The sequence below is a fragment of the Siphateles boraxobius genome, unplaced genomic scaffold, assembly GCF_051911475.1.
Source record: "Siphateles boraxobius isolate OS27281-9 unplaced genomic scaffold, OSU_SipBor_1 7, whole genome shotgun sequence".
In the NCBI taxonomy this organism is placed as follows: domain Eukaryota; kingdom Metazoa; phylum Chordata; class Actinopteri; order Cypriniformes; family Leuciscidae; genus Siphateles; species Siphateles boraxobius.
Window position 1 is genome coordinate 39,020,266 of NW_027509197.1, and position 16,401 is coordinate 39,036,666.

Consider the following 16,401-nt stretch of genomic DNA (forward strand, 5'->3'; position numbering starts at 1 on the left):
ACCAGTGTGTGCTGAGAATTCTGAAGCAGTGGGACAAACTTTCTGTGCTTAATGGAATCCTGTACAGAGCTATTAAAGACCCGCTCACCAAGCACAAGAAGTTCCAACTCGTTTTACCTGACTCATTGAAATCTGAGGCACTTTTGGGTGTTCACGACCTGGCTGGACATCAAGGGCAGCCTCGCACTCTGTCTTTGACCCGTCAGAGCTTTTTCTGGCTTGATATGGAGCGTGATGTGCGGGATTACGTGAAGAAATGTCCCAGGTGTGTCCTCAGCATATCTCCAGAGCCTGCAGCGAGAGCCACTTTGGAGAGTATTAAGACCACAGCCCCACTGGAGCTCGTTTGCATCGACTTCTGGTCTGCTGAAGATCGGAACAACAAATCTGTGGATGTTTTAGTGGTCACAGATCACTTCACAAAGCTGGCGCATGCATTCCCGTGTCAAGACCAGACAGCGAAAAGAGTGGCTAAGAAACTCTGGGACAGCTTTTTCTGCGTCTATGGATTTCCCCAACGCATCCATTCTGACCAGGGGGCTACCTTTGAGAGTGAGTTGATTGCCGAGCTCCTTGAACAGGCTGGAGTTGACAAGTCGAGAACTACCCCTTACCACCCAATGGGGAATGGTGGTACCGAACGTTTCAACAGGACGTTAGGAAATATGCTGAGGTCTCTCCCACCTAGGCCTAAGCAGAGGTGGCCACAGTTGATACAGACCATGACATTTGTGTATAACTGCACAGCTCACGAAACAACCGGTTTCGCCCCTTTTTACCTGATGTTCGGTAGGGTACCGAGATTACCAGTTGACCTCATGTTCCGTAGTGTCCTGCAGGATAAGACAATCTGTGACTATGACAAGTATGTCAAATCTCTTGTCAGCGACCTACAGTCTGCCATGGCGTTGGCACAGAAGAATGCTGTAGTGGAACAAAAACACCAGGGGCCTCATGTATCAATCTTGCGTACGCACAAAAACTTTGCTTACGCCAGCTTTCACGCTCATGGTCGGATGTACTAACAGTGAAATTAACGTGAGAATGTGCGTTCCTCCACGCCAATTTCATGTCTGGCGTACGTACATTTCTGATAGTTTTTGTCCGTTGGCGACTCTTATAGGCAATGAAGTTAAGTTGCAAACATTACACAGCGAATTGTTCTACAAGTCTATCGCACTACCACCAGTGGGAAGCATTGCTATTAATTTGCAATTTATAAAATAATTTACATATATTGTCACACGAGCCTTATGGGAATATTCTATCAATTATGCAATTAAGTAAGAACATATAAAAGCATATGCAAATTGATACAACCCTTAGTCTATGGCAATGGCAGCTTTGGCCTTATTAGAGGACATTGCTAATGGCAGAATCCGAAGAGAACGAGTTTTTAGGGACCACAATGATTTTCTGGCCCAGGATGATGACTGGCTTATCAGCCGTTTCAGATTTCCAAGGGCTATCCTCTTGGAGCTCTGTGCTGAGTTGGGTCCGAATCTAAAGAGAGAGACAGCGAGGAGCCACGCAATACTTGTCCCTTGCAGGTGCTGACAACACTTGCTTTCCTGGCAACTGGTTCTTTCCAAAGGGAACTGGCAGACCGCTCAGGAATAAGCCAGTCGTCTTTGAGCCGCTCAATGCCAGCGGTATGGGTCGGGATCATCCGCATGTCTACCAGGTATAAGGTTCCCATATGATGCAGTTGACCAGCCAAACATTAAAACGCAATTTGCAGCGATAGCCGGTTTTCCTAATGTAATCGGAGCGATCGACTGCACACACATTGCTATAAAGGCGCCATCTGAAGAAGAATTTGCATGTGTGAATCGGAAACATTTCCATTCAATAAATGTGCAGATAATATCGGTTACCTTCGTGGCAGTCCTGTAGTAAATCCGAGTCTCCCACAGCAGCAGATACTACTCCAGAGAGTAAAGTGTCACCCATAATTGAGGCAACTCTCTGCTCAAAGAGTGTAAGTTCATCGACCCCTTTACCACTGCCTGTTCTGCCCACACTTGTCGGTGCGCAGCAGTTCTCCATTTAATGTCCACCTTTATATCAGACCATTTCTTTTTAAGTCCATTTACAGTGCGACTTTCAGATCCCACCGCATTGACGGCATCAGCCAAACTCTCCCACTCATATTTTTTCCTTTTGTTATTAATTCCGGAGGACAATTAAAGTTCCAAATATTTTTTTTTTCTCGTTTCTACCTCCGATAGTAGCACCTCCGATTCACTTTCTGTAAAGTTTCACTTCTTGCCGCTTGCTTTAGCCATTTTCTTACTCCTGTCTTTTGCCAAAGTGGACTCATTACCATATTTAAATGTATTTAATTAAGGGAGGAGACTGGGTGGGGCGTTGTGCTCGTGCATGTGCGCTCATTTTTACGTTAATTGGGATGTACAAAGAGAATATGCGTGGGATCCTTCGTACGCAGAGATTCATACATCTGATTTTTTTTGTGCGTACGCACATTTACATCTTTGTCCGTACGCAATGTTTTAGTATGAATTCAACGCAAGTCTTTGTACATGAGGCCCCAGTCCAGCCAGTACAACAAAAGAGCTAAAGGCCTACCTCTAGCCGTTGGTGATCAAGTGCTTGTGGCTAACAAGGGTTGTAGAGGGAAACGTAAACTTGCTGACAAATGGGAGCCGGTCATGTACACTGTTGTCGCCTCAAAGCCATCCATACATGTCTATAAGATCAGTGACAGAGCTGGTAATGAGAGAATAGTGCATCGAAATCTTCTACTTCAAGTGAACTTCCTCCCGCTGCTTGAACCAGAAATGGTTAGTTCTGATCATGATGTTGCTGAAACACTTGCCTGTAGTTTACCTTCACATACATCTTATGCAGCACACTGTGGTGGTCTAACCGAGCAGACAGGCAGTGGTGAGTCCTTATACGTTGCCGAAATTGAGTCTGCTGGGCACGCAGATGATGGGCAGAATGAGGCTGAGGAACTCTCACATGCAGACTCTATGTCGAACATCTCCAATGTTGCTACTTGTGGTGATGTCCGCACTTCTTCATGGGTGCATTCTCAGTTGTCCAATCAAGAGGAGCCAAATGCACAAGTTGCTGTGTCAGTGACTGATGATAATACTGTGGCTGTGGCTGGCGCCATCGACTCTCCCCAAACTCCTGTCTCTGCCAGTGAACCCTTTAGGCGAGATCCTGTAGCTGATTTAAATACAAGTGATCGTTACACTACCAGGCTTGGTAGAGTAATTAAGCCTGTTCGTAGGTTGATTGAGTCAATGGTTCAACTCGAAACCTTACTTGGTATTGAGTCGGTATCACCTGTTATTCATGTTTAGATCTTTTTTTTCTTTTTTTTCTTCTTCCCGCTTCTCTTAAAATGCTAGAAGTCAAGTCTTGTATTTTCTAATGCCTATTGGCTCTGTTTAAGTACCTGGTCTGAGATTTTTCAAAGTGTAATGGGCACTTTGGTAATGCCTACAATATGTGTTGAAGTTTGGCCAACTTTCTTCATATTTGTATCCCTTTCGTTTGGGTAGCTTTTTATGCTGTTTCCACTGTTTTTTTTTAAGTGTGGACCATGTAATTCTAGTGACCAGTGTTTTTTTTTATTATACTCAGGTGAATTTTGTGTAAATTCTGAGGGGTGAGTGTAACAGGTACATAAAGTGTACTGTTAAATGTATGTATTGTTTGTTATAATTTACACAAAAAGGTTTATTTTCATATATATCTGATATACTTGTCTGAGAATAAGGGTGTTTTCCTTTAATTGCTGTGACGTCATTGTGAGCCTGCAAGTTTCCGGTTTTGTCTCCACCTCTTCCTCTTAGCATTGTTAATGCCCCGAGGAGGTGAGTTATTTTTGGCTCGTGTTAATCTTAATTAATCTTTACTTTAATAGTTGGTTTTATGTTTATATTTTCACTACAATGTATGTGTATGGTGTTATTTTACTTATCTATATGGTTATTTTGGTGATTTTATCCTAATTCAGTTATATTTTTGACTTTGATCCGTATATGTGGAGATGAAAGCACATGGTGACTAAATGTACGTCACATTTGTTTTATAGAGTGATGTAGGGGCGTCTCACTCAGACTGTCATATATGTTTTGTGTATCAGGTATGTTTTCTCAGTTTTATGTTGCTCTTAGCATTGTTAATGCACTGAGGAGAGTGATGTAGGGGCGTCTCACTCAGACTGTCATATATGTTGTGTGTATCAGGCATTAAAGATTTGTGAAGCTGCCGAATGCTGTCCTGTTCTTAAGTCAACAAAAACACAACGCAGACAACAGACCAGTTACATCTAGAGGGATGTTGTTGAAGATTTTATTATTTACAAAACAAGTAATTTAGCCTTATAAGAATACACAATTATTTCTCTGTCTAGGTGACTTTGAAAGCTGCAAGACCTTCTGTGTGTAAAAAGATCCTGAATGTCAGTTCTATTCTGAGAAGTCACATGGTATAAGCTATTTACCCAAAACTATCTATAGGGTGTGTGACCTTCTATGGAAGAAGATGTATGTATATAACTCTGAACCAAAATATACTCGGGAGCGCGCTGGAAGGCCAGAGGGCCGGAGGGCCAGAGCGTTAGAGCGCCGTTCTATGGAACGGAACGGCGTTCGAAAATAAAGTCTAATTATTCCTGGCATCAAAAATCTCTGCGAAGTTATTTTTCGGAAAGATTGAAAACCACTTCAATGTCTATCCGGGATTTATGTCTTGCTGCTGGCTGGTCTTCTCAGAAAACCTTCGCCAGATTTTAAAAAGCTGGATGTACCGTCTGTGGCGTCGCAAGTGCTTTCGGTGAGTTAAGTTATTTACTCATGTATTGTGAACTATTGTAACCAACTATGCAGTGGTTACTGCTATGCTGTTAACTCTGTGTACATGGCTACCAGTGCGCGGGTCGATCCAAAATGAGTGGGTGCCTGCGGTCACCCGCGGTTACGAGTCATCCAAATATATTTTTAATGATATTCGGGTCGCAGTCGGTCGGGTCGTTTGAAATAAAGATGCCAATTAAACCTTTGTAATTTATATAGTACTATACACAATTTTCTATGAAATACATAGGCCTATACTTTATTGGCTGAATAACTGGCGCGAAGATGACGCAAGAGCTCAGTCTGCAGGTAGAGATGAAGGCGGCAAGAGAAAAGGTGAAGACTGGGGAGTCGTCTATGGCCCAATGACGCTAGTACAATGAGCATTTACTACTTTTAAAAAATGCGGGTCAGGTACAATATTTTCTTTCTTTTTTTGTGGTCCGAGTTGCGGGCCGCGGGCGGGTTAGTTGAAAACGTTGTTCGGGTGCGGGGTTGTTTATACATTGACCCACGCATCACTGATGGCTACCAGTGTTAATCCAGCTGTCACCGCTGCCGACCCTTATGATTGAGTGCTTATTCTGTTGTGTCTGCCCTGGATCAGTGCGGCCTTCACTTTCATTGCATTTGGATATGCAAATTTGGATAGGGGTCGGAGCTGATGTTTCATTGATCTAGTTCCGCCTATCAGATGCGAGCACTCCTAGCGGCACGGCTATTGGCTGACTGTCTGTCTCTTCCGATCCCGTTTCTCAGGGCTTATCTTCACTACTCTCACGGCGGGATTTAATACAGTTCCCGCAGCGTTGCTACGCAATGTCTCGTTCCCGCCTCAGGGAACCAAGGTTACGATAGTACCCGTAGATGTTTTTTCTTCTCAGTGTCGCAGAATTGGTGCATTTCCAAGTTTGTGTATTTTTATTTTATCTATAAAATCATTACTGTACTTTATATCATTTGATTTAATGCAAAAGAACATACAGAGATACAATGTGAGTTAAACGATTGTCACGCCTGTCTTTTCGCGTGATTGCAATGCCTTGCAAAAAACACACACATGACTATATTCCTAAAGATAATGAATAACTAATTTGGATAATAAAATGTTCTCAGAACTGTGCACTGTTTGTTTATTGGCAGGTTATGGAATCTGAAGTTAGAAGTTCCCCCGCAGATTGCGAGTCCATCTCAGGCACGAGAACCAGCGCTTATACGTGGATATTAGATAACAAACCGGTTGATTACACTTGAATGTTTAAATGTTACTTCTAAATTGTTTGTTACATGAGTTTAAATGTTAAAACAGTATAGCATATGCAGTATTGCTGTAGTACTCACCGACAATAAAGTCCAATGTCATGTACACAGGTGGTTGAATGGAATATTTTTTTACAAAAGTTTAGAGGAAATAAAAAAGTTAAAGTATTACTCATAATTATTGTTTTTTAAATGTTTTCCACCAATTATTTCTACTCAATTTTATTTGTTAATGTACCAAATGCAGTTACTAAGATCTGCTTAATTTTTTTCCTTACATTTACTCAGTTCATACAGTATATGTCATTTATTTCACTGCTTTAAAATGTAATCAATATTTTTAAGTGTAAAAATATTTCAGCCAAAAAATTTAGTACCAATTTTTTTTTAGAGTGAACTAGAAAGGAGGTCCGTTTGAATCAAGTCGTCATTTTACCTTCCCGGTTTTCTGTCCAAGTCCACCAAAGCTGATATCTCCAAAAGCATCGGTGGGCATCTCTCTGACATGCCTGTCTTTGTCCCACTGCTCCCCAACATAGTCCTCCGGTTTGATGGCCTCATCGCAGTGCTTGGTCTTTGGGTAACCACACTTACAAATCCCCTCCCTGTCAACAGTAATCCACGTTATCCACACATGAGTTCCAGCCCAACAAAGCACGTGATCTTTAGTTTACGCTTGTCAAGTTGCATATGACCAACACATCATGAATTAGCCTATACTTCATCATATTTTATATACATACATACATACATGCGCACACACACACACACACACACACACACATACATATATATATATACACACATATATATATACACATATATACACACACATATATACACACTCATATATATATATATATATATATATATATATATATATACACACACATATACATATATACATATATATACACACATATATACATTACACACATATACATACATATATACATACTATATACACATATACATACATACACATATACATATATATATATATATATATATATATATTAGTCAATAAGTCATGTTATTTGTATGCGTCATTATTATTACAGAAAAAGCATGGTCATATCTTGATATATTACAATGAGGAACTATTAAAAGACGTTTATCAGAAGACCTAAGTGCTCAAGATTGAGAGTCTAAGTAAAGGAGATCAGGGAGCATTGTCTGCTAATACCTTGTCAACATAAAGGATAACTTTGAAATCAATAAACCATTTTAAAGATGCTAATATGGGAAGTAATATGGCCATGTTTTCTTGTGCAGATGCATTTTGCACCAATTGCAGACAAGCTAACGCAGTCTTAGGGAGACCAATGTACAAATCATCTAACCTTGATGAGATCACACATGGATCACAATTTCCATATCTTTTCTGGTAATAAAATGCTTGATCTCAAACATTTTAGAAGCTACTCAGCACTAATCTGCTTATTAAAATATAAATAAGAGTCCATAATTACCCCAATAACTCTTTACGTGATCTACTAAATTTAAGGACGTAGATAAAAGATTATAAGGAGTAATTTTAAGGAGTAGATAGAGATGACGTGGAAGGGCCTACAATCAAAACGTCTCGGTTACGTATGTAACCCTCATTCCCTGAGAACAGGGAACTCCGACGTGTCGTCGGGGGAGTTCCCTGACGAATTGGGATCACGCTAGGGAGCCAATTGTCTTCGAGAGAATTAAAAACGAGCCAATAGACATCGGCATGCAAGATTTGCATTCCGCGACCCGCCTACCAGCACGGGTATAAAAGGCGGAAGTAAACATTGCGCAATGCTTTTCGCTGAGGAGCCGAACAGTGTCCAGTCCTCCACGAAGGTACAGCAACATGGCGAAGGGACGACACGTCTCCATTCCCTGTACATACGTAACCGAGACGTTCCCTTTCGTCCTGGGAACTCCGACGTGTCGTCGGGGGAGTTCCCTGACGAATTGGGATCCCTAATAAAACGCCATGGTGCTGGCCCCTTCCACGCCCGTCTAAGCTACCCTGCAGCAGTTTTTTGCAATAAGTTGCGGGAGCTAGCATGGGAACCACACTGCTGTTCCACAAGACCCGCACAGTGGATATTGGATAACACTGGGAAAGCGTTCCCTCAAGAGAGGGGGGGGGGGGGGACGCTGCAGAAGCCCCAGCCTGACTAAGGAAGGCCAGGAATACACATATGTACTAGCCCGAAGGAATAGTGAAACATATGGCAGTCCCTGAGGTAGTCCCAAGTGGGAGCGTACTCAAAGGGACGACGAACGAGTCCGTCAAGGGGAAGACACGGCTGAACTGCACGTGGCATCATGGGTCACAGTAGAGACCACTGGAGCACCCAGTCTACTAACAACTCCCTACTAGAGGTAGCAGACCTGGCGCCGGGCGGTCCGCCGCGCCCCCGCACCGAGGGGTGAAGGAGGAACTCACGAGGCTCACCGACGTAGGGCGCCATACGGAGCAAAGAACGCACGTATCCGCTGCGAGCCGGAGTGGCGTAGCAAGCCGACATGACCTATTCCCTCGACCCACTGGCCGTAGCCAGGACCTGGGAGGAAACAGGTTCCACACGAAGGCTATAGAACCGTCACACAAACCTCAGTTTACATTCTCCCAGGTTGTTGCGCGGGCTTTGCACGCGAGCAACAATTAAAATTTTGTGAGTTGTAAGCACAACTTCCAATAGGAAAATTCAACTGCAGTAGCCACCGTTCAACCTGAAGAGGGCCGCACTCAGACGTTTTTACACCATATATTGTAGAATTAAAACACTTTAAACCCAAATGTCAAAAAATGTACTCAAATCAATGAACACCATTTATGAAGCTCCATTCTACAGATCATTAACTAAAAAAAGTTGTTTTAGTGTTTAGTTACCCTTTAATGTAGTTCGCCTGTTTTGGCACTTTTCACCATTTGGAGATTTATAGCATTTATGCAAGTTCATTTATAGTGTTAGAGCTCCCACTAGTGGATTTTTGGTTGTACTGCAGGTCATTTCTTTTTGCAACTACATGTAACCATAGCCTACATGTTTATTAATATACATTCTATTTTATGTTCTGTTTCAGATAACCACACATACACACACACACACACCCCTACAAACACACCTATTTTGTCATATTAATACCTGTGAACATCATCATCTCCATGTACCTGACTCCTCCTCAATAAATACTCAAACTGCACCATTGAATTTGCCTATTCCTTCTGACCGAGGAAGACTCCGTTGACGAGCAATCCATAATCAACCGCAGACGCACACGGTCTTTCACAAGACTGCTATTCATTCACGGTGAGCTCTGAAAAAAACGCTATGCTTGAGCAAACAGTTTGTGAATAGGCTACTACAAATGATGGCTGTGAATAAAATATAATATTCAGAAGTAAACAGTGTAGCTGACTTAAAGGTGCTCTAAGCGATGTCACACGTTTTTTAGGCCAAAACATTTTTTGTCACATACAGCAAACATCTCCTCACTATCCGCTAGCTGCCTGTCCCCTGAACACACTGTAAAAAAACACGGTCTCTGCAGACACCCCAGGCTCCACAAACGGCAACAAAAATAAACTGGGCTAACCCGCACCACGAAACATAACAAACTGTTCCAGCCAATAACCGACAAGAAGGATGTGGGGGTGGGGTTTGGGGGGTTAGTGCACGGATGAGTATTCTTTTATATAACTTTTAAACATCCAGCGTTTGCATAGCTTATAAATGAGAATGCAGATTCAAGGGGTTTTAAACCACAACCCTCTAATGTCAGAATGTTTATTTTTAAACCACAACCCTCTAATGTCAGGATGTTTATTTTTAAACCACAACCCTCTAATGTCAGAATGTTTATTTTTAAACCACAACCCTAACTCGGCACCGCACTTACTCGTGCGGGTAGCAAAACATCTGTCAAGTTTGAAATCCATCGGACTAACGGTTCGAGAGATATGCGAACAACACTCTCACACACACTCTCACTCTCACACACACACACACACACACACACACACACACACACACACACACACACACACACACACACACACACACACACACACACACACACACACACACACACTCTCTCACACACACACACACACACACTCACACACACTCTCACACACACACACACACTATATTATTATTATTTATATTATAATTAAAAATAATAAAAAAATACATTTCTACCACCACACGTGTGCTGTTTTACCTGGCATAAAATAATAATAATAATAAAAAAATACATAAAATGATTGCCTGTATGGGAATCATAAATGGGAACCAGTTGTGGATTTTTTTAATTAATTTTTTTATTGGAGAAAATGCTAATATAAACATTACTCTGGTCTCTCACTTGGAACTAATTTTAAATCCTCCCATCCACATGTTATGTATTTATATATTTAACTTTTAAACATCCAGCGTGTGCATAGCTTATAAATGAGAATGCAGATTCATGATTTTCATATGCAGAGCAAGATGGGGGAAAAAACTATAAAACATTATCATATGACATTTTAATATGCCTAAAACATAAATACAATATGCATACAGCCCTATAAGTAATACAAGTTGTGTACACAATGAACAAAAGTGCAGTCATCCTATGAATTATAAGGCAATGATTACACCTTAATTGTGCAGTACTTGGCATATATGCCCATTCATATATAGTCTTCTTCATTTACAGTAGCACTGCTGCTTTTGCGTAAACAGTAAAGTTTATGCAATATACTGTAAGTTACTGTAAATTTCATAAAAATACCCACAATGCAATGCATATTACAGTAGTTAACCGTAAATAGTATAAATGGTATTTTACTGGGCTTTTTTGCGGTAAGTAACTGTAAAATTACGGCAAAGTCTAACAGTGTAGATTAAGTGCACAAGTTTTTTTAGTAAAGTTTTCATCATGTTGATCCTTAAAGAATTGCATATCAAATATGATACAGTAGGTTTTATATGGTTAATTACTCAAAATGATTCAGCTTTACAAGTCAAGATCATTGAACACCAGACATTCCGTCTGATCGGTCCATCAGACACACACACACACTCCTCATACCTGGCATCCTCCACATAGAAGCAGCACTCTTTCTTCGTGATGTTGTCTTTAATCCAGGAAGCGAGAAAGCAGCGCTGGAAGGAGGGAGAGAGAGACAGATATCGGGCACCTTCAACAGCGCTCACAGTGCGTGTTTGCTCGAGGATCGGCTCCATCGCTGCCTCATCCATGCTCATATCAGAGACAGTGAGTGTGAATGAAACGGGCAGGCGTATGGGAGGGGGAGGGTGTGTATGGGCAGGACAGTTTACAATGAAAAACTGAACTGCAGCCAGACTGCTGTCAGACACTGGGACGGAAGCACTACTGAAATACGGACAGGATCTGAAAGGGGCTTGAATCATGATTTGTACTATGAAAACATACTGCAACTTAACCACAGTCAAAATTAAAATACTTGAAATCCATGAACTGATCAAATATACCTTGAAAAATAAGTTTTTAAATGTTGTTTATATGTCTATGTGGTGTTTTTAATATGCTTTAAGACAAACCATGTGTAAATTCATAAGTCGACAGCATTGCTGAGTATTTTCTCCTTAAAACTGCAGTGAACCAAAGACAGTCTCAAAAACACGGTTTGAAATCGCTGGTGTTTCTGACGTCACAAACTACCTTGTAACCAATCAGGTCAACGTGTGATCGTCAACGAGTGGATCTGTGAGCTGAGTGAGTGAGTGGAGGCGGGGCTCATTTGCATATTCATAGAAGAGTGTATATGAAATTAGGCAAGGGTATCGGGTTACATGCAAGCTATTTTAATGCATCAAAAAAAATTTCAAGGATAAAACATCATTATCAAAGATGAGTTTTAAGGGATAAAATTATTGACTACAGGGGAACTTTAAATACATTTTTGCCCTCCAAACTAAAATGATAGAATCATAATATTTTTGCTTGGTTGATAAACAAGTCAACACTGATATAAATGAATACAAGAGACACTATATAATGTTTATAAATATATAATTCAGAAGTATTATTTTAGTATCAATGATACAGTATTATAGTTTTTTTAATTATTTTGAATTAATTTTATTTTTATACTTTCCATTTTTCATTGTTCCATTTCATCATTTTCATTTTTATTAGGTTTTGTTTTTTAAATATACCTACACAGTCTATTTAGTTTATAGTTAACCTTCTTTATTATTTCAGTTACTGTTTCGTTTATTTCAAGTAATGAAAAAGTTTTATTGTTTTAGTTAATGTTAACAGTATTTTACATAAATGTCAGATTATCACATGTTTTATATATTTCATTGCAACTTTATACAGTTGATTAATTATATTTTCTGTTGACCAAGTTAATATTTGCTTTATAGTTTAAATTTCACTGACAGGTTATATTAGAGATGCACCGGAACTCAATTTACAGAATATCTGCCGATGCTAATAGTTTGATTTTCTTAAGGAAAATAATGCAGCAAACTACATTTACAGTCATGGTCAGAATTAATGGCACCCCTGGTAAATATGATCAAAACTGGCTATAAAAAATAAATCTGCATCGTTTATCCTTTTGATCTTTCATTCAAAAAATTTGCAAAATTCTAACCTTTCATTGAAGTAAATGAATTGAAAGTGGGGGGGAAATCACATTATGAAATAAATGTTTTTCTCCAAAACACGTTGGCCACAAATATTGGCACTCTTTTATTAAATACTTTTTGCAAATAACAGCTCTGAATCTTCTCCTATAATGCCTGATGAGTCTGGAGAACACCTGACCTGAGATCAGAGATCATTCCTTCATACAGAATCTCTCCAGATCCTTCAGATTCCCAGATCCATGTTGGTGCTTCTTCTCTTCAGTTCACTCCACTCATCATGTCAGGGACTGGGATGGTCATGGCAGAAGCTTCATTTTGTGCTCCGTAACACATTGTTGTGTTGATTTTGATGTTTGTTTTGGATCGTTGTCCTGATGGAAGATCCAACCACGGCCCATTATAAGATTTCTAGCAGAAGGCGTCAGGTTTTGATTTTTTATCTGTTGATATTTGATAGAATCCACGATGCCATGTATCTGAACAAGAAGTCCAGGACCTCCAGCAGAAAACTATGCCCACAACATTAAAGATCCAGCGGTATATTAAATTGTACACATGGGGTACTCTTTATCCTTATATGCACCAAACCCATCTAGCGTGTTCGCTGCCAAAAAGCTCTTTTTTTAGTTTCATCTGACCACAGAAGCCTGTGCCGTTTGAAGTTCCGGTCGTGACTGACAACTGAATTTGTTTGTTTTTTTAGTTTGTTTTTGGATGAGCGAGGAATGTTTTTCTTGAAACCCTCCCAAACATCATGAGGTGATGTAGGTTTTTTGTAGTTTTTTTTTTTTTTTGGCTTTCTGACCCCCAAGACTCAACTAATCTCTGCAATTCTCCATCTGTGATCCTTGAAGAGTTGTTGGCCACTCAAACTCTCCTCCTCACTGTGCATTAAGGCAATATAGACACATGTCCTCTTCATGGCAGATTCATAACATCTTTAGTTGATTGGAACTTCTTAATTATTGCCCTGATGGTCAAAATGGGGACTTTCAATTCTTTAGCTATTTTCTTACAGCCACTTTCTATTTTGTGATGCTCAACAATCTTTTAATGCACATCAGAACTATATTCTTTGGTTTTACTCATTGTGATGAATGATTAAGGGGATTTGGCATTTGTGGCATATTTAAACTCCTGTGAAACAAGAAGTCATGGCTGGACAATGTCATGTTCCTAGTCACCCTGGTGTGCTAAAAAATGTAAATATTAATGGGAATATACTTCAGACATATTTTACTCGTAAAAAAATTATAGGGGTGCCAATAATTGTAGCCACCGTGTTTTGGAGAAAAACATTTATTTAATAACGTGATCCCCCCCCCCCAACCCCACCCGACCGCCCTATTTAATACAAATAAAGTGTTAGTATTACTCGATCAAGTGCATGTCGAAAAAGATGCGTCCTCTTATTTGTTACATTACTATAATATTAAAGGTTAAAATTAACAACAGAGTTAATATATTCAACTGGTATTTATTTTCACACATTATAATTACACTAAAATAAAAACTGAAATATTTGTATACATATTTTCATAAACACTCGCTACCAGGATCGCTCGCTCTGTGTCTTCTTATTATTTAAATTATCTTTTTATTTAAAATATGTAAATAGCCACAACACATACATACAATAGGTCTCACCTTCTCAATGTTCGAGGAAATACTTGTCTGTGTCAGATTTTCTAATTGGATGCTGACATCCGTTGAGTGGATTTTCTCCTCTGTGCAGCACAGCATCTCTGGAAACACATTTTTTTTTAATAAAATGTGAATTTGATAAACAGAGTCTTTGAAAGCAAAACATCTCAAACACACACAGGACATGTTCTCACGTTTAAGAACGGTGAAACTGAATGACATCCTTCTAGCAATAAAAAAAGAAAAAGCTTATTTTCGAAAAAGTAATAAGCTAATTTAACACATACTAAATAAGAAACTCTTTTAAAGATTTTTTTTTTTAAACACAATATAACAGATTATTAAAAGTGACTTTAGCTGCTTGGATGTTTGAAATATCAGAGTTTTAGATACTTTTACCTCTTAGGACTGTGATTGGTAATGGTCTCTTACAGGCCCGGATTGGCCATCTGGCAATTCTGGCACATGCCAGAAGGGCCGGTGTTATTTTCTATTGTTTTGGGCCGAGCTGACCACGTTGCTTTCCTTGATCATTTCAAATTCACTTCCCGCTACTTTTTCCCATGCTTTTTCCCTCTTCCTCGCTATGTTCCTCGCGCTCGCGCCCGCGCCGCTGCTACTGTCTTCTTCTTCTTCTTCTTCGATAGTAGCCTAAGCTACTGTCTGTATACTGCCACCTGCTTTACTGGAGGTCTAGCAACCCAAGTGCAAGCCGCCACTTCACAGACACAGATAGTTGCGTGTTCTGAGTTAACACAATCAGAGCGTAAAAATACGGGATATTTACGGGAAAATACTAAAACGGGAAGACAGCAGGAAAAGAGCTAAAATACGTGGAAACCTGGAAAAAACGAGATGGGCAGGCCCATATTTATAGGGGGGTTTCTCCCCCTAGCTACTGGCAAGTGATATTGCAGGACGTGCATGAGGACGTGATAGGCAGAGGCCCTCCCCTCTGCCCAAAGTAATATGCTCCACGTCAAGAGTACGCAAGCAAAAGCGGGGAAAGAGTAAAACAAATCTTGCTAGCATGTCAGTGGCCGATCATTGAAAGGGTAGCGGAGAAGAGCGCGCTAATGCAACGGCTGCTGATTTAATAAGGTAGGTCATGCTTCTTTTTATCATATATATTCTATTGTGGTTTGGTCATGGTGCTTTTTCTTTATTAAGCAGTTGTGTTGTGTGCGTCGGGCCGCCGTGCCATGCTCATGTGTGCGTGTGTTTTTGGCCGCTGTGCCATACTCGTGTGTGTGTGTTTTTGGCCGCTGTGCCATGCTCGTGCTGTGAATGTGTATGGACTAAGGTCTATGCGCCTCAGTCTTATATCCTGACGTGTATGCCTACAGTGTGAAAGTCATTGCTGCCTTGTATGGTGTGTCTCAGTGGGAAAAAATTTCAGATTCTGGGGATTCTTTTTAACGTCATCAATTAGTTGGGCCGGTGAAAACCACAAATGCCAGGGCCGAATTTTGGTCCCAGTCCGGCCCTGGTCTCTTATATTAACAGCTTCATATAATCATCATTGCATGTTCTGACTGGGTTTCAAACTGAAGAAAAGAAAAGAAAAATAAGAAAAATACATGCTGAAAGCTTGACATTAAACACTTTGCTGTGCACTTTTTCACACAAGTTACTAGTCACCAAAACAAGTTGCCACAGCAATGGTCACCAGGTGCAATTCTTTACATGGATGATCAGATTACATTATCATTGAGAAAAGTGACTGCTTTAATGGGTTGACACGCTTTCTGTTGAACTGGACTGCTAATGCTGATTCAGCTTAAGAAGAATAGTATTTAGTCAAAGATTCAGTATATTCTGCTCAGTTTAATTATTCTTTTGAGTTCAATTATAGCGCATAGTTGTATGGAATATTTTTATAGTTCTTATGGTACAAAACTTCATGCATGGGGAAAACATTATACTTTCAAAAAATGTCTCCTTTTGTGTTCTATGGAAGAAATTAATACAGGTATGTAACAAAATGAGGGCCAAAAGCCTATAACTATTTAAATTTTTACCTCACAAAACTCCTCACTACA

At 40.0% G+C, this 16,401-nt stretch overlaps 1 protein-coding gene across 3 annotated transcripts in view; it reads right to left on the reverse strand.

The window, feature by feature from the left end:
- LOC143723585 (transient receptor potential cation channel subfamily M member 2-like) overlaps window positions 1-14,796 on the reverse strand; it is a 98,992-nt gene extending 84,196 nt beyond the window's left edge. For 2 of the 3 annotated variants that reach the window (XM_077216217.1, XM_077216218.1), the window contains exons 1-4: window positions 14,759-14,796; window positions 14,363-14,460; window positions 11,163-11,236; window positions 6,532-6,700 (exon numbers count right to left, since the gene is read on the reverse strand). In XM_077216217.1, the coding sequence (XP_077072332.1) occupies window positions 6,532-6,700; window positions 11,163-11,236; window positions 14,363-14,458 (339 nt within the window). In that variant the 5' untranslated portion in view covers window positions 14,459-14,460; window positions 14,759-14,796. Of the gene's footprint in view, window positions 1-6,531; window positions 6,701-11,162; window positions 11,348-14,362; window positions 14,461-14,758 lie in introns of those variants that run through there. The other variant, XM_077216216.1, reaches the window with a different exon arrangement.
- Between the last annotated feature and the right edge of the window lie 1,605 nt (window positions 14,797-16,401).